The 26,252-nt window shown below is 40.9% G+C and overlaps 1 protein-coding gene across 1 annotated transcript in view; it reads right to left on the reverse strand.

The window, feature by feature from the left end:
• Positions 1-632: 632 nt before the first annotated feature.
• The window catches only part of MCOLN2 (mucolipin TRP cation channel 2), a 45,407-nt gene continuing 19,787 nt past the window's right edge, over positions 633-26,252 (reverse strand). Inside the window, exons 5-14 of the mRNA XM_012747599.3 lie at positions 23,393-23,477; positions 23,192-23,288; positions 19,654-19,753; positions 14,502-14,614; positions 13,185-13,334; positions 11,326-11,427; positions 11,106-11,228; positions 5,066-5,272; positions 3,876-3,997; positions 633-1,410 (exon numbers count right to left, since the gene is read on the reverse strand). Coding sequence (XP_012603053.1) covers positions 1,374-1,410; positions 3,876-3,997; positions 5,066-5,272; positions 11,106-11,228; positions 11,326-11,427; positions 13,185-13,334; positions 14,502-14,614; positions 19,654-19,753; positions 23,192-23,288; positions 23,393-23,477 — 1,136 coding nt within the window. The 3' untranslated portion in view covers positions 633-1,373. The remainder of the gene's footprint in view (positions 1,411-3,875; positions 3,998-5,065; positions 5,273-11,105; positions 11,229-11,325; positions 11,428-13,184; positions 13,335-14,501; positions 14,615-19,653; positions 19,754-23,191; positions 23,289-23,392; positions 23,478-26,252) is intronic.

The following is a 26,252-nucleotide window of genomic DNA, read 5'->3' on the forward strand; positions in this document are numbered from 1 at the left end:
CCTATATCTTCTTCACTGCTTTTAAGAAAGTGGAAGATCCCTTTTGGAGACCAGCTAGTTAATACAGATGTGATCTGAATTTTTCATTGGGTAGATGTTAAGAGACACTGCATTTTAAAAAATAGTAGGAGTGTCATATGATATGATAAAAATAAGTTTATTTGGAGAAAAATATACCATATTTCCTTGCTTGACAAAGGTAAATCCCCAACTCAGTGGAGGTCAGTTGTCAAAATGACTGACCAGGCTGCAGTTCACTTCCACATGTCATGTGTGTGCAATTAACAACTAGTACAAGTAACGAGGCATCCAAATGACTATTTCTTATTCATCCCACTGACTGTGCCAATAGTTGCTTCATATCATGCTGAAGAAAATTCACAGGGAAGTAGCACAAAAGATGTCCACTGCATGAGGTGCTGTGTTCATTTCAGTCTGATCTTTAAATGGCTTAATAGTTTCTCTAGCTTGGAGTCTACAAGTTGGTATTGCAACCAACTTCATTTCTGTGCCAACCATGAATCAACAAATGTCTCTGGACCCAAGAATCACATTTTTTTTTTTTTTTTTTTTTTTTTTTTTTTTTTTTTTTTACCGTGGAATGTCCAGGGATTTTATTGCCCTTTCCCAAGAATCACATTTAAAAATAAATCCTTAGCTGGGCACGGTGGCTCACGCCTGTAATCCTAGCTCTCTGGAAGGCTGAGGCGGGCAGATTGCTCGAGGTCAGGAGTTCAAAACCAGCTTGAGCGAGAGCGAGACCCCGTCTCTATTATAAATACAAAGAAATTAATTGGCCAACTAATATATATAGAAAAAATTAGCCGGGCATGGTGGTGCATGCCTGTAGTCCCAGCTACTTGGGGAGGCTGAGGCAGGAGGATCGCTTGAGCCCAGGAGTTTGAGGTTGCTGTGAGCTAGGCTGACGCCATGGCACTCACTCTAGCCTGGGCAACAAAGCGAGACTCTGTCTCAAAAAAAAAAAATAAATAAATAAATCCTTATGTGACAATAAACACATATCTTTAAATACATGGCTTTAAACACCACTGTCTTGCACACTCTGAAATGTGATTTTTTTCCCACCCCAACATTATCATGTCATAAATTAACAGACTAATAGAGAATTTCATTTTCACTGCGCAATTGCACTAATGCCTGGTAGTAGCACATGGTCTATTCTTCTTCATCTAAGTTTATAAAAAATTAACTTTGGAACTTCAGTCGTGGTCAGCCAGCTGACAGTCCTCTCTTCTGCAGCATAATTAAATAAGATAGTCCTTCTGGAACTGCCGGTCCAAGCTGTTTGGCATCCCTCTATATTACCACTGGATAAAGAGGCCTGAACCTTAATTGATTTTAGCAGAAGGTCTTCAGTTAATAAGCATCAAGTGATCACTGCTTCCTTTCCTGTAACAGAAAGGGGGAGAAGGAAAGAGAAAAGTGAGCAATGATTTTAAAATCTTTGAGGAGAAATAGGAATACTCTACATTCAATAGGTTATAGACATGTTGAGTGAAACATATAAGAGGAAGAGAAATTAGGAAGGGTGATTTACACTAGTTGAGGTGTGAGTCGACACTTTTGGAAACAAATTATGAGGAACTGGCCATCTCTTAAGAGCTTCCATACTCTTCTGCTAACCAAAACTCACAATGGGTTAGAACAGCCAATTCTCCTTCACTGCAGTAAAGAAGAGCAAAGGTTCATTCTGCATTTCTTCCACCAAGCATCTCTCTCCAAAGAACCACATCAGTTTAGAACTGGAGGGGGTTTCAGAGCTCATCTGGTCTGCCCTGATGACACTGGAGGGTCCAAGAGGTTTGGAAGAGGTCATGGGACACACTTGGTTAATGGCAGGTTTCAAAATGAAAACCCAGGTGTTCTGCTGCTCAGGCTAGAGGCTCTGTCAACAATCCAAAGGGGGATCCACATGTGGTACCTGCTGAACTGCTTTGTTGAAAAAGTGACCACATCCATGCCCTGCAGGAGGCAGAGCTGGGGCAGATGGTGTCATCTGTCATGGTCACCAGACAGGGAACACAAGACAACAATCTCTGCAGTGCTCAATCTTGGTGTTCCCCACATTGCCTCACTGAGGTCCCTCTCCAATATTTACTCTCCATTCACAGCCTTTCTCAATTTTATTCCATCCTTCTGTTCCTAGGTTTTAAACACATCAAGGTATAGTGAGTTTTTGATGAGTCAAAGTCATCACTTGTTTTCAAGGCCCCATTACAATCCATTTCCTTCCATCAGGCCCTGCGACCCCCATTCACTCTGCAACATCCATCCAAACTCCTTGGGGTCTAGGCTCTGGGCGGATGGTTCCACTGAAACTTCTCTGGCTGACTTCACCTGTGACCATCTGTTAGCCAAACATGTCCACAGCCACTGCTAGGGTTTTTGGAGTTTTGTTGTTGTTGTTGTTGTTTAAGACTGTCATCATGCTAGTTTCTCAGTTTATTTCCTTGGTGGACTCTCTTGTTTTGTTTCATTCTTTCACTCCTCGTGATGGGTGGGCAGGCCCTCTTTCACACCAGGCATCTGTTCTCAACAGCCCTTAGCACACCTCGACTAGCACACCTTAACAAACCCTCTGCGGATGTTGCTTCCTTCTTCTCACCACCCGGATCCAATCTTATCACAGCTTCTAGTCCACCCTTTAAATCTTTCGTTCACTCTATGTGGCAGCACAAGAAAACATTTAACAACCTTCCAGGACTACAAGGGGTGCAAACCAAGGTCCAAACACCAAAGACTCACTAGTTACTCTTCAGAATTCACCACTACATTCTCCAGTGAATTTTCCCCCCTTAAAGTTAACTATATAATAGAAAAGCAACTTTGACAGACTTTCTTTATACAGGCTACCTCTGAGGGGGCGGCTGTCTATTAGGAAAATTAATTTCCCTCTATCCCAGCTTCCACAGCAACAATTTAATGCTCTGAGAGGATAGAATGTCATTTTGAAAACAGCTCTTCTCAGAAGACCTCATTTCATATTTACCAGACATTCTTTGGATATGCTTAATCATGTAATTTCAAATCCCAAGATGAGGTATGAATTGATTAACAGAAAAATGCATCCTGTGATTTTAAATAGCAATTATGTTCTCACATTTTCTTCTTTGAAAAAAAAAATGGGTAGGGTATACTTTTAGTTAAAAACCTCTACCCTGGATGTGGCAAAGTCATAACATGTAACCAAAATGTTTGTACCCCCATAATATCCTGAAATAATAATAATAATAATAAAAACCTCTACCCTTACTTCAGATGAAAACAAACATAGGCACATTTAAGAAACTGTCCTCATCTGACCCCTAGACCCCTATGTGAGACACTTGATCCACGAGGTCCAGACCATTTTCCTAAGCGTGCAGATGAGCAGCAGGGCGGGCGCTCTGGCCAAGGCAGAGCTGCCAACACACGTGTCCAACCAAGCACACAGACAGCCTCCTCTCAAGCAGATTCCCTGCTCTGATCAAGAAAGGTTATCCATACCATACTGTGAAAGGGGGAAACACCTCTGACTGTCCCAGAGTTCCACCTCTAAAAACAAGAGCTCTGACCTCTTACTTTGGCCGCTTAAGAATTCAGTCTCTTGACTTTAGGGACATAATTCATGTCTCTTTTAACAGTCTCATATATTCCCGAGAGATTGCAATCGCATCATGTAGCTTTCTTCCAACTCTTTCTCATAAGAAACAATTCACTTTTAAACCCAATTCAGTGGGGCGAAAAAAAAAGAAGAATGAATTATTTCTCACAATAAGCTGATTTCTGCATGTAGTGCTAATCTCGGAGTGGCTCTGTCTCAAGGCAACAGAGCAGGCCGTCTCAGGAGCACGGAGACTGGCCACACCACTGACCTCCTCAGACAGCAGACGCAGGACAGGAGGCTTGAGGACTCGTTCTGATACTCCTCCTTGCTGCTACATTCCTTCAGGAATTCCTGCAGATCCGTCTCAGGAAACCCATTCTGTTGGAATTTCTTTAAAAAGTACATAATGTTGTTACCTTATTTATCGAGCATGAGAATTGTTCTCTTTGTCAACAAACCAAACCCACCTCTGCTAAAATAAAACTCTCCCCCATTGCTAGTCTAGATCCAAGAACTAATATTAAAGACGATGAATCAATCCGTCAGTCCCAGAATGCCAAGCCGGGGCAACCACGGGAATAGAGAACAATCCAAAGGAAAACTCTGGAAAGAAAGCTGGGAACAGCTAGCGAGGGGTGTGTTAAAAGACAACTCTTCTCTCTCCGTGCCAATCCCTACTTCTAGAGACAACTACCATTCCCACCTGAACACCAACCTCCCCACACGCTAAAGACGTGCTCAGGAGTTTTTGCAAAGGACTGGCTGTCTTCTGAGTTATTCTGAGGAGGTGTTAAGCAGAGGACAGCACCCCAAGGCACCGACATGGCACCCCGGTTGGCCAGACACCGACCCTCACACAGCATTTTCCAAGCACCACCATCTGCTGTGAAAATACCGGGACTAAGGAAGTGAATTTCCTTCAAGCTACAGATTAAACGGGCCCAGTCTGAAATGATACAGAACTCACCAGGTAACTTAAAAAAGTAGGAAGCTAAACAGCCATAAGAGCCTTAGTTTTCATAATTTAAAGGGAACTTGTACCACACAAGTAGCCATTATCATCCAGTGTCAGTTGTCCCAATAATTGCAGAGTTGTCAGGGTGGCAGACCCCCTTATCACTGAAACTGACTCAAAGCCTAGGCTCCAGGCAGCCGCCAGGCAGGTGCATCTGTCAGGGCTGAGCCCACGGCCCAGACTCCCCGATTCCCCACACCCAGCCATCCTTACCCCTTCCTCCCACACCTCCAAACCAACCCACCCTGATCCGAGGAACAGGGCCATGTCCCAAATGCATATTTAAAACTAACCTCCAGTATCTAGAAAGTCTGTTGTCTATACATTCTCAAAATCTAAATAGAATTATAATATTTTAAGTAAAATATGTGATATTTTCCTATGTTCTAATCTATATAGAATTTATAGTAATTTTTTGGCAGCAAATATAGATAATTACTTACCTTAATGGTGTCATAAGAATCTGTAATAAGTGCAATAAAAAGGCTGAGAATCATGTATATAAAAAGGCTGATAAAGGAATATAAATACAGGCGACTGAACAGCCACACCAAGACGCTCTTCTGCTGGATTTGAGCAAAGGTTGCAAACATGTCATCACCATTGACCAGAGAAAACAGACACTCGGCAACTGTGTTCAGATTTTGAAACTGTAGAAGGGGGAAACAAAGTTAGTTTCTGAGATATAGTACCTAGTTAGCTTATTTTGTTAAAGTTGTTATTGCTGTCATTTGTGGTAGGAGTAACTTATTCATCTTAAGACAGCTAGAAAACCACAAAAAGTAGGAACACGTTATTCAAAACCCCCCTTCACACTCTCAAAGATAATCTCTTGACATTTCTCATTTTTTCCCTATGTACTTTTTATATATTTGTAGTTGTATCCATCTGATAATTTTGAATACTGATTTTTTCCCTACTTAACATAAGTATCTTCTTATGCTATTCACACTTAGAGTATGTCTGTTATGTAACAGATCATTCCTTGAAAATGACAACAAACTAAGGAAAACGGGCTTTCCTTCCAGATTTCCCTATTTCTGTAATTCTAATCTCTTACCAAAGAAACATTTACTCCAAAATAATCAAGTACTTAAAACTATGTGTTGAACACATTAACCTTCCTCTCCCTTCAGTCTCCTAAGGCCTGTTTGTTCCTATGACATGGTTCTCTGATCCACCCTTTCTACTCTATTCCAATGTCAGCACTTGTCAATACTGATATCTGGATTATTACAGAAAGCTCCAAGGAAGTCTTTTTCACTCCAACCTCTTCACCCTCTAGTCCAAGCTGCAGTAAAATTAAACTTCATAGAAGATGGCTTTTAGGTCCTTTCTTTTACATAAGACCGTACAAAGTCTGGATGCAAAATAAAAATCTGAACCAAGAAGGTTGGGATAAGTTCCTCCTTCAGGTGGTCTCATTGCATCTCCTCCTATCAATGTTAACACCCTGTGCTCGTCTCTTCCCACAACATCAGGTCCATTTTTATGTTTTTTCCTCATGAGATTTATTCTCCTCACCTGGCATATTCTTCTTCCTCTTCTCCATGTCCAATCAAGCCACTGTTCAAGAGTTATTCAAAGTCTACTTCAAGACAGATTGCCCTAGTAGCTCTAGTCCCTTCTCTGTACTCTGTATCATAAGAACCACAGAGCAGGCCGGGCGCGGTGGCTCACGCCTGTAATCCTAGCACTCTGGGAGGCCAAGGCGGGAGGATTGCTCACGGTCAGGAGTTCGAAACCAGCCTGAGCAAGAGTGAGACTCGTCTCTACCATAAATAGAAAGAAATTAACTGGCCAACTGATATATATAGAAAAAATCAGCCGGGCAGGGTGGCGCATGCCTGTAGTCCCAGGAGTTTGAGGTTGCTGTGAGCTAGGCTGATGCCACAGCACTCACTCAAGCCTGGACAACAAAGCGAGCCTCTGTCTCAAAAAAAAAGAACCACAGAGTAAACTACAGATGATCTTCTCCTTGTTTATCATACACACTTCTCTATACCCCAGCTAGACAGCAAACACCATGTCTTAACACTCCCTAAGGCTGAACCAGGCAAAGCAAAATGGGTGGCCAAGGGAAAAGGTATACAAAAGCACCCCACACAAGAGTCATCAGAGTTCTGCATCAGCAACAATTCTGATGAACTACACTAATCCCATCAAAACCTGGAGGCAACATCCGGTTGAGTAAATCACTTAACAATATGCAGATTATTTAACAATAAGACAGGCGGTTCCCAAAGTAAATATTTTCTATCCCCTCCACTAGCCTTAAGACAGTGAAGTTAAATCTGGTTTCTATGGATGTCAATTTCAACCCTGACAGCACTATTCATATTTCCAGTAGTTTCTTTTGGAGTCCAGTCAATTCTTTTCTTTAGTTTCAAGAACCCCTAATGGCCTGTGCTTCAGGTTTCAGAACTGCAAATAGCTAGTGGATTAGCCCAGATCAAATTCATTCCTTACTTCCCTGTAAATACAATATCTGCCTGAACATTAATGTTATTCATAACAATTTTGTCTCTCCCTCTTCTGTGTACATGAGAATTATTTTAATACACCAAAAAGTTAAAATAGTGACCCAATAAATTAGGTGATTGGTACACACCCTATCATTTTGTACCACAAGAAGTGGCTGTGAACCATAGTCAGTTTCAGTGGCCAAATTCCGTAATAGAAGTGAGCTTAAAAAACACCCCATCCTCATCCAAGGTGAGGTCCTAATGTGCTTCCAGTCTAAAATGACCACATTCATAGGGCATTGCTTTGGTTTATAAGAGATCGTAAGGACCTGGAAAGCAGGCACTGCTATCTCTCCCTGTTTCTTAGTCATTCAACAGACTTGCTGAGCACCTCCCATGTTCTGTGCATCATGCTGGACACTGGGAACATAAAGAGGAATAAGCCATCATCCCTGCCCTCCAAGAACTTGGTCTAGAGGAAGCTGACAATATTTAGTGTGTCACATTTAATAAATATTGAAGGGGTATTTCCATAAGAATCCCCATAGGTTCTCTGAGACCACAGTGAGAACCCAAGCACTCATTTCACAAATGATAATTTTGTGATTGATGCAAAAAAACTTTCATGTGAATGAAAACATAAATTGCAATGGCTAATGTCAGACAATGACAATTTGCTTCAAAAGCTGGTGCTAAGAACCTCATACAACTTTTAGGTAAAATGTTATAACTGGCTAACAGGTCTTTTGAATAAGAGAGGTGCTTGGCTAAACCCAGAGGCTTTGGAAGCATGAAGATGTACCGTAGGGTCTGCCAAACTTTTACCCATGGCGTCGGCAAAGTCCAACAATTTTTTAATGCCTTAGTCTTTTCATTTGTAAAATGGGGACAATGTAAAACTATAATTTATTCCTCACAGTAAAAAATAAATAAATAAAGTTGTCTGGAAATGTAAAAGCCACATTAGAGTAATATTTAATAATGCAAGATGAGGTTTGGAAGAACATCAACATCTTTAGCCCTCGGTGCCCAGACGTTTTGGAAGGGCACCGTGCCAAGATCCATCAGTGCTGGGAACAAACAAGAGCAGGACACTTTCTGCATCTTTATCCCGTTTCAACTGAACCACTGAAAAATTAGATGTCTAATAGGAAGAGAGGAAGCTAAAGCATTGGAGGACTCCAGCTACTAAGCAAACAACAGGGTCAAATTATAGTTTTCCTTTTTAGAGTTTTTTCTGTTTGTTTTAAAGAAAGAATGGGCTTTTATGTTCAAGGTTGCCATGATTCTAAAAATCCTAGAAAACACTTGCTGTAAGGCTCATCTTTTCAAGACTTCAGGTAACACTCAAGGTCCTCTGATTCAACAGATACTGGCAGAAGCTGAAAGTTTTCGACAGTTTGGATTAATCTGTGTGAAATGGGGCAGGAAGCAGTAAAATTTTCTAACTGCAGATTCAAAGAAGAAGCAATATAGAGAACAAAAGCTGAAAATTCCAGAACTGGACTCACGTTCTCTCCCTCTACTAACTCATGCACTCACTGAATTAACACAACTATGCATTTCCCCAATATATCAGCCTGGCTACAGATGCTATGAACATACTTGCTAGGCAAACTTAGAGAAATCCCTATCCCTCTACTCTTCTGGAGGATAAAGGGAAGGCTGACATTAAGTGAGAAACATAAGTCAGAGGTACAACATCCATAATGGTAGCCACTAGCCACATGTGACTACTGAACACCTGATATGTAGCTAGTCCAAATTGAGACATACTATGAGGATAAAATATACACCAGATTTCAAAGTCTTCCTATAATGAAAGGAATGTAAAATATCTATTTTATACTGACTACATGCTGAAATAATATTTTAGATATAGTAGGCATAAAACACATAATTAAAATTAATTTCATCTGCTTATTTTTATTTTGTAATGTGGCTACTAGAAAATTTTAACGTATACCCATGGCTCTCATTTGTAGCTTGCATTATATTTTTATTGGACAGTGCTGGCCCAGAGCATCCCAATGTCACCTGGATCCTCTGAAAGGCCAGAATTGAACATATGGAAATGCAGTCAGGCTCACAAAACCAATAACCTCGTTTTCCAGGAGGTAACCTTGACACACATCGAGAGAATGAGACTGATTATGTGGCTCTCCTCTCACAGTTGATCTAGAAGTACAACCCTGCTTCTTGGGTCAGACCAAATGTTCTTTTGCAATGATCTGTTTTAGACAATACCAAGAAAAGCCCTACAGGGTATTAGTTAAAGCATGTGTACTGGGTTCAGGCAGACCTGGGTTTGAATTCCATCTCTGCTGTTTACTACTTGGGTAACCTCAGGAAAATTATTTACTATATTAAGCTGCCTATTTTCTGTAAAATGATAATAATATTTCCCTATAGAGAAGGGAAAGAGAGAGTTAACATAGCAAAGGAGGTAAAGAGCTTGGGCACCATGCCTAACAAATAGCAATCGAGAATGGTAGGCATCTAGTAAAATTGAAGCAACATTATCTGAGCACGTTCCAGAATACTGATGTGTAGAAGAGATTGGGGTGGGATTGGAAGGTGTAAAGGAGATAGGACCACTTGTACTGAAATCTTGGGGCCAGTGAAAAAGCCAAATCCTCAGGTTCAGTATTTATTCCAGATGGTACAACACTGCCCTCTAGTGACAAAGAGGTGGGAAAACTTCCAGAGCATAAGGCAAGTAAGAAAGAAAAATGTAAATTTTCTTAGGCACCAAGACAGTTAAGTGCTCCTGATCAGAGAGATCATATCAAAGAACAATCTCTTTCTCATGAGTCACTTTTAAAGGAGTGACATGGAATTTGAAGAGCAATAAGATTATCAAGATTTACTATTAACCAAGAGGTTTTCTCTTTGTTAATTACACAGTATCTCAAATAAGAAAAACAGTAGTAATTCTCTCTGGACATATTAGGTGTGACACTTAAAGAGGAGAAAGTCTGGGTGTGCCAGGTTACTACGCTTTATTTTGTCAGGACAACACAGAAGGTTTGAGATTCATGTATAGCTTACTCATTTGTCAACAGTTTGGCAAACCAGGTTTGATCACATTTTAGTTAGCCCAACTATCAAGATCAAAACTTAAGGCTAAACTGTTATACAAACTTGGAGGCAATACTTCACATTTTTAACCTCTTTTCTCCTTGCAGAGCACCTCAGTGAGGATAACAGTATCCTGGGCTGTTGGGGTGATTAAATGAGGGAGAACACGGAAATGCACCCCAAAGTGCCGAACACACAAGCAGTATTAGCAGCTATGATTCCAACTGCCACAGGCCCATGGAAGAAAAACTGTAAGATATAATAACTCCTTTTATTTTGGGGGGTTAAAAGCAAGGCCTACCTGGTTTCATTTCCTGATATATCTACCAATTAAATATATCATTTTGAAACAAGAACATTTTAGGATAACTTGGATGTCCCTCAGATTATGATGCTGACTGAAATTCAGTAATAGTTTAGAACTCAGATACTGATCTTAATAAAGCACGATGATGCTATAATCAAAACCACCTGCAGAGACAAGATGCATCAATCATTTAAATCATAAACCAAACATGGTCATTCTAGGCATTCTAGAGTCTAGGGTCTTTACCCACCTTCATTCTTCTTAATTAACTTAGATGAAAATCCTAATACTTTAAATTAGAAAGATTTTATAAAATTTTCCTCACTTAATTTTCATTTTTACTACAGTGAACTCATGTCCAAACATTTCTCATTTGATGATCACTCTGTCAATACATGACCCCTTAAGCCAGTCCCAGACAACTATAATATCTGATTTCTAGTCTTGTAAAGTTCTTGTTTCAATATCCTGAGAAGGACAAGAGAAAAAAAAAAAAAATGGATGCACAGATATGTGCTTCCTGGTGTCAGGGGTATGTGCTGCAGAAGAGTAAGGAAGGGGGTAAGTCTAAACCCCATTTTAAGGGTCCCACATGCCTAATGTGAAGAAGGAAGAATTAGTGCTACACACCTTGTCATGATATGGTCCTAAGACAATCCAGCCACAGAATGTGTAACCCAGATAAATCATACCAGCACAAGCACAAAACCGAAGAACTTTTGGCAATGAGGCTTGCATCGTTAGAATGAGCACCTGAAAAAAAATCAGCAGAATGGGGGAAATGAAAACTAGGTACTGGAACCCAAAGAAGAAATGAGCCCCAGTTGTAGCAGCACTGTCCAACGCTTACATTGTATGTTTGGAAATAACCCAGGTATCTGATGACTCCAACCCAAACAAACAGCGTAGATGTCCCAAGCAAAATGCTGCACAGATCATAGTTTGTGAGATTCTAAGGAATGGAAAAAAAAAAGACAAATGAGTAAAATATTCTACTCCACTCACCTTATTAATCTCACTTTAAACTAACTGGTAAAGAATGAATTATCTGCCCCCTATAGGTGATATTAAGAATTTTTTAAAAGAAAAAGAATGAAGAAAAATAGAGAACACAGTTCCAAATGTGTTTCTCACTTCCTTAAATTGGCTCAACTGATTTTTTTCCCCCAAATATCCTGAAACAGAAATTGCATTTATCACTGACCTAGGCATTAAAGAATATAAACAAATGGTGTTTGCTAAATATCAAACAATACAATTCAGCTACTTTTGAAAGAAAGCTCCACCATGATTTGCTAACACAATTCCTACTCTCAAGAAATTCCAGGTCTGATTGAGAAAAAAAACACACAAACACAATTCTTTTTTTTTTTTTTTTTTTTGAGACAGAGTCTTATTCTGTTGCCTGAGCTAGAGTGCTGTGGTGTCAGCTTAGCTCACAGCAACCTCAAACTCCTGGGCTCAAGCAATCCTTCTGCCTCAGCCTCCTGAGTAGCTGGGACTACAGGCACGCACCACCATGGTTGGCTAATTTTTTCTATATATTTTTAGTTGGCCAATTAATTTCTTTCTATTTTTAGTAGAGACAGGGTCTCACTCTTGCTCAGGCTGGTTTCAAACTCCTGACCTTGAGCAATCCGCCTGCCTCGGCCTCCCAGAGTGCTAGGATTACCACCATGCCCAGCCACAAACATGATTCTAATATGCTAAGTGCAATGAAAGACACAGGGCCTAGCTTGTCACAGAGGGATTCCCACAGGCGTGACTGCAGAACGGAGCTGGGCCTGCAGGACAGGCCGGGAGAAAACACCGCAGGTAGGTGGCCAAAGGCTGAGCACAGGTGATGCTGAGAACTAGTGCGATGTCCTCCAGGGAGGTGTCAGAGCCAGAGAAGGAGCAGAGGCAGAGCTGGATGACGAGGACCCTGAAGGCCACACTTAGGGGAACCCACTTCCTCCCAAAGCAGGCCCCAGGAGGCAGAAAGGGTTGCAACAGCAAGATAGACACTACCAGAAAAACCATTCTGACAGCGGTGTAGTTGGATCTCAGGGATATTAGACAGAAGGTAGGAAAACCAGTGAGGAAGCTGCTGGAATGTCCAGACAGAGAAGAAGGTGGCCTGAAGGAAGCCAGCGTGGTCTGGATGGAGAAGAGGGAGGCACTGTAGTTAGGAGGTGAAGTGGGTGAGACCTGCTGATACCAGCACAGCGTGGAGAGGAGAAGAGCCGGGAGAAGGAGGAGTCAAGGCTTAGTTATGAGGGTAAATCAGCTCACTGTACTAAGTGTGGGGCGTTAGCGTCGCTCCAGTGTTCCTGCCCTCACCCCCATCTGTCCACCACCCGACAGTCACAGGTCCTCACCACGGCCTCGTGACATGTGTGTTCAGGGGAAGTGACTGGTTTATGAGTAAGCTGCTCCTTTTGCAACTTAAAGAGAAAAAAAAATGAAGCCCAGATAACCAATCTTCTCAAACTTTAGTTACTATTCTGAAGGTGTTGCCGAGTTTCCTGGAGGCATTCACAGGAATATCACTTCCCAAAGTGCACCAGCTTCCTCGTTTTCCCTTCCTGAGTCACTGAGCCAGAGGAGGCCTCGCTTGTACGAGTGTGAATCATGCCAGAATCAAGCCAGTCTCCATAGGATTTTATACCTTAAAATGCCCAAGGTCACGTAGAAAAATATAAAGAACAAAAGATATTAAGATATTACCTTTGCTTTGATTTCCATTTTTAATATGGACCCAATTATTGTCATTAGGTCGCTGATGATCACCAGGACGTACCAGCCGTTGATGAACTCCCACCGGTCGGCATCACACACCCGCCGCTTGTACTTCTCCAGGAAGAAATTTAGAAATCTCTACGGCAAACGTTTTAAAAAGCATTTCTTACAAACCACACTACACTCTGGAAGGAGATGACAAGCGCGAAACAGCGCCCTTATCTGTGAAATGACAGGGCCCTGCCTCTCCAACTTGATAGAGCCACTTCAAGGGCGGAGAGTACGGCACACACTTTCCCCATAATCTACCCCAGTGATAAGTAAGCTTTCCACTGCCTGCTAAATGAACCCAAATGTTAAATACGTATGCTCCAACGCCAACAGGCTCTTGTCATCATAGCCAACATATAGTATGTTCTAAATATTTTCCATATTATCAACTCGTTCATTCTGATGACAACCCGAAAAACCAGGTGCCATCAGCCCCGCCCCCCAGGTGAGGGAACTGAGGCTCAGAGAGGCTACGTCAGGACCTGCGTCCAGGCAGACCGGCTCCACAGTGTGTGCTCCTACTGTTACCCCTCACTTTGGCAGAGATAGGACATTAACCTTGGATCAAGGGGACTGTGGAGCAGGGAAAAGAGGTGGAGATTTACAACGTATAATGACAAAGGTCAAGATTAAGGAAAATGGAATGTAGACTATTTCCTTGTTCCACAGATAGTATTCTACTGACTTCCTACCTCCCCTGACCCCAATAGGGCATTTCTACACATGCCACAGACCGGAGTAAGACTTAGGGGGAACTGGAGTATATACTCATAAGAGCCCTGAGAGTAGACAGGTAAAATGAAACTCAGAGGAGAGTGTTTAAACTATTTAAAAAATAAAGTATTTTATATTTCATTATAACCCATTTACCATGCTTCCCTGTCAAAACGAACTCTGATTTGAAGACAAAAGATGAAACCCACACATGCTATTACTTTGTTCTTAAGATCACTCCTGCATTAAAAGGGCCTCGTTTATTCTGGAAACATGCAAAAGCTTTAGAGTTCACCACTGAGCACCTGTACTTATTAGCTCAGTTGTCAACAGGATAATTATCTGATCCCACCTGACATACTCAGAGTCTTTACCACGTCCTACACTCCAGGCTGATTATGCCTCACGGGGGCAATCACTCAAAGGAATCCAATTTAGTCAAAGGGCTCCAGAAAGGCAGATGGTACATCAGTGGTCCACTACGTGGTCAGACGGGGAGCAGGCCCAAAGGGCAGGGAGAAAACAGGGACACACACTTACCTTTCGTAACCTCAGAGCAAGAACAATGGACCTTGTGCAGAGAATAAGAGATGCCAAGCAAATCACAATGACAAATGCATCGAACACCAGGACATACTCCGTATTTTTCTGAGCTGAAGAATAAAAACAGAATTCAAATGCTGAACACACCTTACCTGAGACAGACTTCCAAAGAAAATGGCAGTGTGAAAAGAAGTTCAAATGAGAAATGTTTTATCTATTGTTAAAACAAAATGTTTTGTCTGCTGTTAAAATGGTAAATTTCAGAAACAAATCACACTACATCCATTCAGAGGTCCAAAAAGTAAAACACTCCCTGATGTGAAGATTTATACATTTAAAAATATGAGCTGCTAATAAGTCCATTTAAATTTATTTATAAATGTTTTCTGAATTCTATTATGAATAGAATTCAACAGAAGGTGATCCATTTAGGCTCCATTCAAAGAAGACAAAACTACTGACATAGACTCTAAGCTCTTTCACCTAAAAGCACAGACACCAAGTTCAACATCAATGAGGGAACAGACAAATTAAAACACCATCACTCAGAAGCCCCATTTCTGCTTCTCAATCTCACTGTGCACCTTCCCAGCACAGTGTCAATTTGAGAAGCTTTCTTTGCACGTAGAGAAATAACTTCTTGGAATGGAAGTAAGGAGGAGCCTGGTAATCAGATTTTTGGTTTGGAACACACAGTAGCAGGGAGAATGTACTGGAGGGAGATGAAACTGTAACCTTAGCTTCTCTCAGACTTCACGATAGCATCCCAAATTCCACTCTGGCTCCCTCCTGCCTGGCCTCCACCTCCTCTACCGTGCTTTGGCTGTGAGGCAGGAACCATGAGTAGTTGCTATGGTTTGAATATGTGTCCCCTCCAAAACTCATGTTGTAATTTAATGTGCAATGTGGCAGTATTGAGAGGGGGAGCTTTTAAGAAGTGATTGGGTTATAAGGTCTCTGTCCTCACAAAGGGATCAATCCATTCAAGGAGTAATGGGTTATCATGGGAATGGCACTGTGTCTTTGTAAGAAGAGGAAGAGAGACCTGAGCTGGCACACTCAGCCCCCTCACCATGTGATGTCCTGTGCTGCCTCGGGACTCTGAAGAAAGTCCCCACCAGCAAGGAGGCCCTCACCGGATGTGTGGGCTTCTTACAGTCTCCAGAAATGTAAGAAACACATTTTAAAAAATAAATTAGTTGGTTTCAGGTGTTCTCAGCAACAGAAAAAAAGACAGGACAAAGACAGCAGTGTTCAACAAAATACAGCACCTGTGCTTAGCATACAAATAAATGAAGAGAACTGCGAACACCAGACCACTGAATAGTCCAAGTTAGAACTTATGAAGATCTGAGCTGAGAGGGGCAGAGGGAAAGGAAAAGGCACAGAGCTGCAATAGATAAAGGAGAGTCACAACCTGGTCTCCAGATGGATCTGGGGAATAAGGAAAAAGGATAACCAAAGATGACTCCTGGTTTTCTATCTTGGGTAAACTGAGTTCAGTCTGGACATTCATGAGAAAAGAGGATGATTCAGTGGCAGCTGAGGCCATGGGAGTGGACAGCTACTCAGAGAGTTCACAGAGAGACAAGCAGAGTAAGAAAGATGGTGGAGTGGGGAGGCAGGGGGGACAATGTTTGAGAATTAGAAAAGAGATAAGCTCAGTAACGAGATGAAGAAGGTAGGCCAGAGGAGAAGGAAACAGGACTAGGGACAGACAACCATCAGGGGAGAGTCTACATCTGGCGCACTCCACAGCAGCACCTCTGCAGGGAGGGCACTGAAGAGAAACACCGGCATGTCCTCAGATTTAATAACACAAAGGTGTGGGTGATATTGGTTGGCGTGAGTGTCTGAGGGCAAAGCAGCTCATCCAGTGGGTGACGAGCAGAGACAGCCAGCTAGTAAATATAAGTCCCTGAGCAAAGGACTTAACCTTACCAAGCTTCAGATGCCCCTACAAAACAGGGAGGGCAAGTGCACCTGCTTCACAGCCTGTCATGAGAATCAGGTGGCACAATCTACGTAAAGTGCTTGTTAGAATAGCCCATCACCTGGCACTTACATTTACCTTTAGCCATTTTATACTCAAGAAATTTAAGTTTTCCTGGGATATCATCTGATGTGTAGGTAAGAAAACAACTTAGCTCTATCAGAGGACCTTTATTTTTTTTTTTCTTGGTCCCATAGAATGGGGCAGAAGAAACAGAGGCAGTTCTTGGGAAGATGGGACTGAAAATCTTACGAAATGCAAGGACAGCATCTGGCACCTTCCTTTCTGACACATAACTAGAACAAAAATCTCTAAGATTGTTCACAATGGGCCTTATTTACAGATGGGAAAACAAACAGACCTAGAAAAATAAACTATCCCTCCTAACAGAATCCAGCATAGCATACTGTTTTTCTTTGAATCACTGAGAAGACTAATTCGGTGTGCTAAAAAAAAAAAAAAAAAAAAAAATATATATATATATATATATAAAATGAACATCCTAAACTGCTTTCTCACAATATTGAAATAATGTCACCCCAGATGAACATTTCCCAAGCCAGAGTTTATAAAACACTAGTCCTGAAAGATGCCCCTGCCAACCTGGTTAGGGAAGTCCCACAGACCACCACTAACTAGACTGCTCTTGGGACTCTAACCCAGGGATTCCCGAAATTATTGAAATCCTTTCCCCATAATACCGTTTATATCACCCATCAATGGGGAATCCTGCCCACGAATTCCTCCCTAAGTCCCTCATCTCCAAATTGCTATATTTATTTTTTTAATTTTTTTATTAATTTTTGAAAATTCGTATTCTTCTCTCTTTCTAAAGATACTAAGAAGTAGTGACAGACAAATTGCTATACTTATAAAACCAAGTTACATGAAGACTAGTGGCACATTTGGAGATGGGAATCAGAGGTCACAAAGGCAACATGAGGTTTATATGTGAAAATGGACATTCGCCTTCATATCCACCTTGAGATAATATGATAATATTGAGATAGCAAGAGGGAGAGCGAGCCATGGGGTAAGTGCATGGATGTGAACGAGCCTGAGAACTTTTTGGAAATTGGGTAAGAATCCCACCAGATGTCACCCTTGCCTTTGTCCCACCTCCCCCAAAGCCAGGACAATCTTGACCACCAGATAGCTTCATATGGGGGGGGAGGGAAATCCCTTTCCTAAGTTGGTTTCCAAACATCAGCTTTTTAAGGCTTTCACATCACATCATTTTATTTTAAATTTGCATTCTCCTAGTGACAGCTGGTTTCTTAGTGCACAGCTCCAGGAGAAGCATGTGTAAATGTTAGGTCTATGAGGTTTGTGTTTCTCTTCATTGGCCACAGGAGGGGGCCAGAGAGCCACTCTTCTGAGCACAGGCCAGGAAAAAAACACCAAAAAACCCTAATATAGGAAACACTGTTCTGGCAACACATTTGACTAACTCATTCTGTCATTTTGATCTTTATAACAACTATTCCAAATCACACATGTAACAAAGGTTAGCTTCTTTTCACAGAATATTGCAACTTATACTTGAACTTGGAACATATGCACCTAATGTCCGTGTATCTGTGAGGAAAGTGATGTCTGCTGGGGAATGGTAACCGCTTTTTAATAAAAACCAAAACAGTTTATTCGGATCAGAGGCTTAAGTCGTGCAACCACTGAAATCATGGAAACATACGATACAACTGAAAAGCAGCAGGCCACAAATCAATGATACTTTAAAACAATCTAAAATAGGAACCACAGGTATTTTACATTTTGTTCCAATAATCAAGTCAAAGGGAAACTCACTTGAACAAATTTGCAAACCAAAAAATACTGACCATCTGGCATTAACATCATCCCGACCCCTTGCTGAGCAAACAGAACAGGTTGGGTAGGTACCCTATTTTAAACATGGGGAGTACCAGGCATTTTCCAAGTAATGCCTGAGTAAATGAGCCAGCGTGTGTACAGGCTGCTCTCTGGCTCTCAAGGCCTTGATTCTTTTCCGTTGTCTGAGGCTCAGATCAAAGCATACCTTCTCCAAGAGCCATTTCTAGATTTTATTTCTCACTCTGCCCAAGTCAAATGTGACTTTTGCTTTCTTTCCCATACATTTTGTCTGTGCACCATTTATTTTTACCCATAACACATAAGAGATTTTAAAAGCATGTCAGTCTCCCTCACTAAGGCATTTTCTTTCTTTCTCCCTCACTAAGGCCTCATAATTAATATGTGCCAACTCTTATTCTCAGTGCTTTGCTTTACATATTAACTCATTTAATACTCAGCATCTTGGAAGGATAAGTGCAGGTTGGGTATCCTGAAATGCTCAGGCCAGAAGTGTTTCCGGGTTTTTGTTTTTTTTTGGATTTCAGACTTGCAGAATACTTACTTGTTGAATATACCAAATCCAAAAATCTGAAACCCCAAATGCTCCAATGACCATTTCCTTTGAGCATCATGGTGGTGCTCAAAAAGTTTCAAATTTTGAAGCAATCAGATTTCAGATTTTCAGATGTTCACCCTGCACTGTTATTACCCCAATTTCACAGAGACACTGAGACAGACAGGTGAAGTCATTTGTCTGAGATCACAGGCACAGTAAGCAGCACTGAACCCCAACCCAGGTGGTCCGGCTCCAGAGCCTGAGCTCCTAACCACTGAGGCATCCAACCTCTGAGTGGAGTGTAATAAACATTTGATGAATTAAACAAAAACACAAAGCTTTGGGATATGCTTTACAGAATTTAACACACTGATTTGCCACACACAAAAAAAAACAAATTTTTCCTTGGGGCCACAGCGTTTTATTACGAAAACAGAATAAAAACTTCGAGTATAATTTAAAGGTAACCATAAATAGAAAAACAAACTTTACTGACTTCTATTTATTTAATCCTCGTTTTTAGAATTGTCAATATTAATTGTAATAATAAGAACATCAACAAGTAAGATTTTATATATGCATCACGTGGCCCCAGGGTCAAAACTAGAGTGAGTTAAATACAACTCTCATGGCAGTTAGTGTATTAATGCTCAAAATGTGGTTTTCTGGAAATTGTTTTCCTATTAGCATCCAAATAAACCATTTAAACACCCCAAATCCCAAAATAAAGTGTTAAGAGGCCATCATGGGCAAATATATAGCATACTTACTAGATCCAAGTATGTTTAAGTCTTTACATTCTTCAATGTTGGCATCACTGTCAAAATAGATTTTGATTTTTCCACTATGAGCTTTATTGTCAAAGGTAATCTGGAGGCACAAATGTATAGAGAGGTTACAGCCCAGCAGAAAGTATAACTTGTTTGATCAACTTGGTTTTAAAAAAAATCAATGGCATCCAAACACTGTGCTAATCCAAAGAGAATTACACTGGTCAGCAAAACAGCCAACTAGAGTCACCTAGTGCTTACCCTCCCCCCCAATGCCCCAAGAAAAGGGGCCAAAAAAATGAATAAACAACTATATTTTGACTGGAATGACTTAGGAAGTATGCTGGAGAGCATCAGGGGAGTGGGGAAATCCTGGTGAAGCACAGACACTCAAGATAGCACCATAGAGAGGGGCACCCTGCCCCTGCCGCACTGTCTCCCTCACCGGGATCAGCTCAGAAGCAGACAGGAACTTATTATTACAGGAAAAAGGTTAAGCTGGAGACTCCCCATGGTCCCCACTACCTTGTAGAAGGCAGCAGTCTTTGCTAAAGGACAGTCCTCCTCAGGCCCCATGCACACTTAGCCCCTCAAAGAACCTATCACAACCACCTCCAGCAAAATCATGTCACCATTGTCACAAAATCCCACAGCCTAGGCCATGATGGCAACCATGGTCATTGCTGACAGGGATTACAACTGAAAAAACTGGATAGAGACCACCCAGAACCAAAGCCAATGTACTACACCCAACTGACACCCTAGGACCCCTCTATAGGAAAAAGTCCCTTCCTATGAAAGCTACTCCATACAATTAGAAAAAGCAACTGTTCCACCAGATGCATAGATATCAATGTAGGGACAGAAGAAACATGAAAAAACAAGTACATATGATACCCTCAATAGGAACACAGTAATTCTCAAGTAACAGACCCCAAAGAAAAGGATATTTACAAACTAGCTGAAAAGAATTCAAAATAACAATCTTAAGAAAATTCAGCAAGATACAAGAGAATACAAACAATTCAGTGAAATCAGGAAAGCAATTTATGATCTGAATGAGAAATTCAATAAAGAGACAGCATGCAAAAAAACCAAGCATAAATCTTAGAGATAAAAAATTCAATGAATAAAATAAAAAATACAAATGAGAGCTTTTAACAATAGACTAGATCAAGCAGAAGAAAGAATTTCTGAACTTGAAGACAGGTCTTTTGAAACAACCCAGTCAGGGGAAAGACAGAAAATAAGAATAAAAAAGAATGCAAAAGGCCTATGAGACTTATGGGACACCATTAAGTGAACAATTTTTGCATCAAAGGAGTTCTAGAGGGAAAGAGATGGAGAAAGGCACAAAAACCTATTTTAAAAAATAATAACTGAAAACTTCCCAAGTCTTAGGAGAGATATGGGCATTGCATCCAGATCCAGGAAGCACAAAGATCCCAAGTTAGATTCATCCCAAAAATATCCTCAAAAATTAAGAACAGAATTCTAAAAGCTGCAATAGAAAAGCATTAAGTCACATATAAGGGAATCTCCACTAGACTGTCAGCAGATTTCTCAGCAGAAATCTTGCAGGCCAGAGGAGAATGGATGAATGGCATTATATAAATCTTTCAATCCTCTACTATGAAGGTCTAAAATCAAAACCGTCAAAAATGACAATAGCTATAATTAGTGGCTAAGGAACACACAATAGATAAAGATAAATTAGGACAACAAGGAAAATTATACTGATGAAAATGTTCTCATCACAGGATTTCTTTAAACTTTCTGTTATTAATGAAAAAATATAATCTAAAGGGGGAATATATGAATCTCACCAAATCCAGGATTTCAAATTTCTGGTTCAGAGAAATCCTAGAGCAAAACAGCCAACCACTCCTGGGAACAAAAACCAGAATTCACCAGTCTTTGACAAGAGTACACAATGATCTTATTTATTATGCTGAATGGAATTTAAAAGCATTTCCTTCAATTTAGTCCTTTAGGTATGAAATTCTGGGTTTTTACTAGGCTGAAAATTATTTTTATGTTTGCTTCAAGAGCGACATAGTGGCTTCAGAAACAACAAAGATTGCTCCAAGGCTGCAAGCTGAACTTAAGATGTCCAAATGACCCTCAATCTTCCACATTTTGGAATTTAAATCAATCATTTAAAGTTTTTAAACAATCTATGCCAAATATTCCATAGGGTTTTGGAGATTAAGAAATCCAAAAAGTTCACAGGCAAAAAGCTTGCAGAGCTGAATGTGCAGGTGATCAAGCCCACATGCATCTGCGTGTCTCTGAACATAAACCAAGTTCTGTGTAATCTAAGAACATCACTACAACCAAACCATAGGTTCGAAAATTAAACCACACCACCCTCATTTCTATATCTATAAGCTTTGACTAAATCTCTACTAACACTGGCATTCTAGGTCTGTTTTCCCCAGGAGGGCCTTTCTCAAGCTTTGGGAACCTTAAGCAGATATATTAATAAGTCCAAAGAACAAAACAAATATGAAGAGCCAATATTTTTTGGCCCATGCTGCTGACCATATCACGACAAAGTCATCAATGACCTCATCTTTGCAGACCCTACTCCTCCAGCTCTTCTCCTGCCTCTCTCCTCATCCCTCCAGATACTCCCAGGGCTCCTCTGGCCCACCCAGCCCAGGGAGATTAACCATGCTCTTCTCAGCTGAAGACATTCTTCCTTACTATGTATCACAACCTGTAGTTACTTTTATCTCATTTAGTTGTTTTCCTGTCTGTTTCCTCCACTAGACTGAAGCTTCCTGAGACCCACTGTATCTCTAGGGCATAGCAAAATGCTCGGTGCATAGTAGGGACTCATTAAGTATTTATTGCTTGTTGTTAAACAAAGCACTCTTGTGAATTGCTAAAAGACAGTGTATACAAATACAACTTTCAGCTAAGCATCCCAGTTTAGCCCTTTAAGCAGGAAAGGAGGGGATAGAAGGAAGAAAAGCAGCACAAAGAGGACAGAAAGAACAGAAAAGACAGATAGAAGGAGAGAGAATGTCCAAGAAAGTGAGAAGGCAGCTTACTCTTCCCACAAAAGTGAACAGTCTCTTCTACTACACATGACCCCGCTCAAAATAAAAGGAAAAACAACTGCGCCTTTGTAGACTGGCCTTCAGATCAAGTGGGCAGTTTTTGCCTCAAGGTTTGAAACATTTGCTACAATATTTGCAAATACCTTCCTTTGAAGCTGATAATAACACCATAGATACTTAAAATACTTGCCATGAACTTTTTTTTTTAACATGTAAGGAGAATAGGTCAAAGACAATTTTTAAGATTCTTCTTTTAACTCAGAAATCTAGTTTTTAAAAGTTGAAAAGGGTTTGCTTCATTTTCAGAAGTAATGGTCTCTGGATCAACAATACCATAACAGATCAGTAGATCTGTTTGAAACACAACTGCATCTAATTCATCTATAGGCTGGTGTGTTTTATACTCTGCATCTATAAAAGGTGCAGGGAAAAAATAAGATAAAGTGGCTTAGTAAAATAAAAACACTTGCCGTATTCTGAAAGACGTAACAGTCTGGTAACTCACGGTAATGAATCGTTTGTAGGTCAATGCCCTTGAGTTGAAAGGAGATTTCAACTTTTAAGAGCCTGGATAAAATATATTAAAAGGTACAAATTGTCACAAGGTTACTATACTACTCTCCTTCCCCTACCCCCATTTCCTGGGAAATGAGACTTAACAATGTATTTACCGATAAAATTCCAGTCTGAAGAATGATGAGTTCTTCCAGTCCTGAGGGTTCCTGGAGAAAGCCTCAAGGTCTAAGTGAACACAATCTAGAGCAATGAAAAACAAAAAAGGGTTGTTTCAGGCAAGAGTGTCAGAAGAAGCGGGATACTTGGAAAGTTTCAAAGCATTAATATCTCCCCAGAAAATGCTTACTAACTACACAGGAAGACTAATAGTAACCTTACAGTGGAACCTGGCAGAGGCCACACTAACCAAGCGATCAAAGTTAACATCGCCAGTAATGGGATAAACAGACATCACGCACCTCTGATACAATGTAACGTACCACTTGGGTGGTATTCCTGCCAAAAATGCACAACCTCAATCTAGTCATGAAGAAACAGAAAAGCCCAATGTGAGGGACATTCGTTGTACTCTTTTAAAATGTCAAGATCACAAAAGTTAAACAAACAAACAAAACCAAGGAATTTTATCTTGCTACAGATTAAAAGAGACTGAAGAGACATGACAACTAAATGCCAGATGGGATCCTAGATAGGGTCCTGGAAGGGACGGCTGTGTTTATTTTGCTATAAAGAACATTAAGACAACTGATAAATAGGGTTTGTAGATCACAGTATTGCATCAATGTTAATTCATCATCTTGAGCACTATACAGTGGTTATGTAGGAGAATGCTCTTGTTTGGGGGAAATGCACACTGAAGTATTTGGAAGTAAATAAACAGCATGTCTTCAACTTTAGGAGAAATATTTATACATACAAAAAATGATAAAGCAAATGTGATAAACTGTTAGTATTTGGGAAATTTGGATGAAGGGTATAGAGAAATTCTTTGTGTTATTTTATAACTTTTAAGTCTGATACTTTTTCAAAATAAAAATAAAGAGAAAGGAAAGGAGCTCAGGTTGTATTCAAGTAAAAACAAATTATGAGCCATAAACTATAGAAGAATGATCGATTCCAAGAGACTCACATGTAAATTAGCTTCATTATTGTGTAGTCTAACACCCTTGCTTTACAGGGCAGGAAACCGGGAGGCCTTTCAAAGTCACAGAGACCTAGAGACAGAACAGGTGTGAAACCAGCACGGCTGCCCCTTCCCCAGGTGGCCACCGCCCCTCTGTGCTGCCCTGGAAATGGGAAAGGCAGGGCCTAATGCAGTGCCTGGCACCCAGTAGGTGCTCAAGAATCTTGGTAAACTTAATGACTAATTATTTAAGAGTGTTATCTCACAATTGCAACTCTTAACTTGCTTGTTGATCCCTTCAACTAGAGTTTAAGGTCTTTGAGAAAAAGAACACAGCTATGTTGTACCTTGTTAAACACTCACTGCCCACCATAGAGCTGGCACTCAAAATAGGTGTGAGGCACACTTATGTTTAATGACAATTAGACAACCTGATCCAAAAACAGGGACACAGAACTGAAGAGAGAACTCAACAAGCATAATATTTAAGAAAGGTAGATTTTAGAAAGTGTGTTTGCCAAATAAAGTATTAGTGTCAAGAAACAATCTAATGTTGGTTTTCCTGACTAGATCTTAATACAATGAGGGCAGTTAATCCAAAAGAAACTTGTTTTCAGGCAAGAAAAGGCTGATGATGATAAAAATAGCAAAAACATACTGGATACTGACTCCATACTGGGCACTATGCTAGGGATTTATATGTTCTCTCAATGAATGGATAGTCCTGTGAAATCCTCAAAGCAACCTGTGAGACAGAAACCACTGCTGCCCTTCCACAGAAGAACAAACCAAGGCACAGAGAAGTCAAGAAACGTCCTCAAGGTCACAGAGCTAGCTGGTTATCCAACATTTAAATACACCTTTGCTCAGATCCAGAGCCTGAGCTCCACCAGCACACTGACGAGGCTGACCTCTGAGAACATCAGGGACCCGGGCTCCCTACCCAACTCATTCATTTATTCAGTCAATATTTGCTGAAAGTCAGGCGCTGCGCTAGGCACTGAAGATAAAACAATGAACAAGACAGATGTGGTCACTGCCTTCCTGGAGCTCACATTCTAGAGGGGGAGATAAACAATAAGTAAAAAAAATATATACCAGGTAATCTCACCATGTGAAAAGTACTGTTAAGACACAGAACAGTGACTGAGAATAACTAGGTAGGATAGCCTCACCTTAGGAAGGGAGGTCAGGGAATGACTCTCAAGGTGCTAATATGTTGGAACTGAAACTGTTTTCCTAAAGGAAAAAGAATCAGCTATGCACAGGTCCAGAGGGCTACTATTCCTGGTAGGAAAAAACACCAGCACTAAGGCCTCCAAGCAAGAGCGAGCCAGGTTTGCTCAACAAACAGAAAAGATGATACTACAACAGAGAAATGAGGACAAGGGCGTGAGGGGCTTAGGAGGCAGGTAAGTGGCCAGCTCCTATAGGGTCTTGCAGATTTTATTCTACATGGAATGAGAAGCCACCAATGGTTTTTAAGCCAGGAAGTGACATGGCCTGATTTACCACTCTGGTCACTACGGGGCGGGGCAGGGCAGGGCAGGGGATGTGGAGGCAAGACCAGAAGCAGGAGACCGTCTAAGCACGTAGTGGCTTAGACTGTGGTTGAGCCAGGGGTAGGCAGAGAGATGGTGGAGGTTTGAAATGATCTGTTTGGGACACAGCAGGTTTGAAATCTCTATTAGGCAACATGACAGAGTTGTCAAGTAGCCAGTTGAACATATGAGGAGTGTGGAGCTCAGGGGAGAAATTCAGGTTAGAGGTGTAAATTTGGGTTCCAGAGAGAAAGGGCATGAATGATGTCTCAGAAGCTGAAAGAGGTGAGTGTGGGCTCTGCTGCTCAGGTGAGGCTTTTAACTGTGGCCTCGCCTCTGCAATCCTTTGTA

This window comes from Microcebus murinus, chromosome 2 (genome assembly GCF_040939455.1).
Source record: "Microcebus murinus isolate Inina chromosome 2, M.murinus_Inina_mat1.0, whole genome shotgun sequence".
NCBI lineage: Eukaryota > Metazoa > Chordata > Mammalia > Primates > Cheirogaleidae > Microcebus > Microcebus murinus.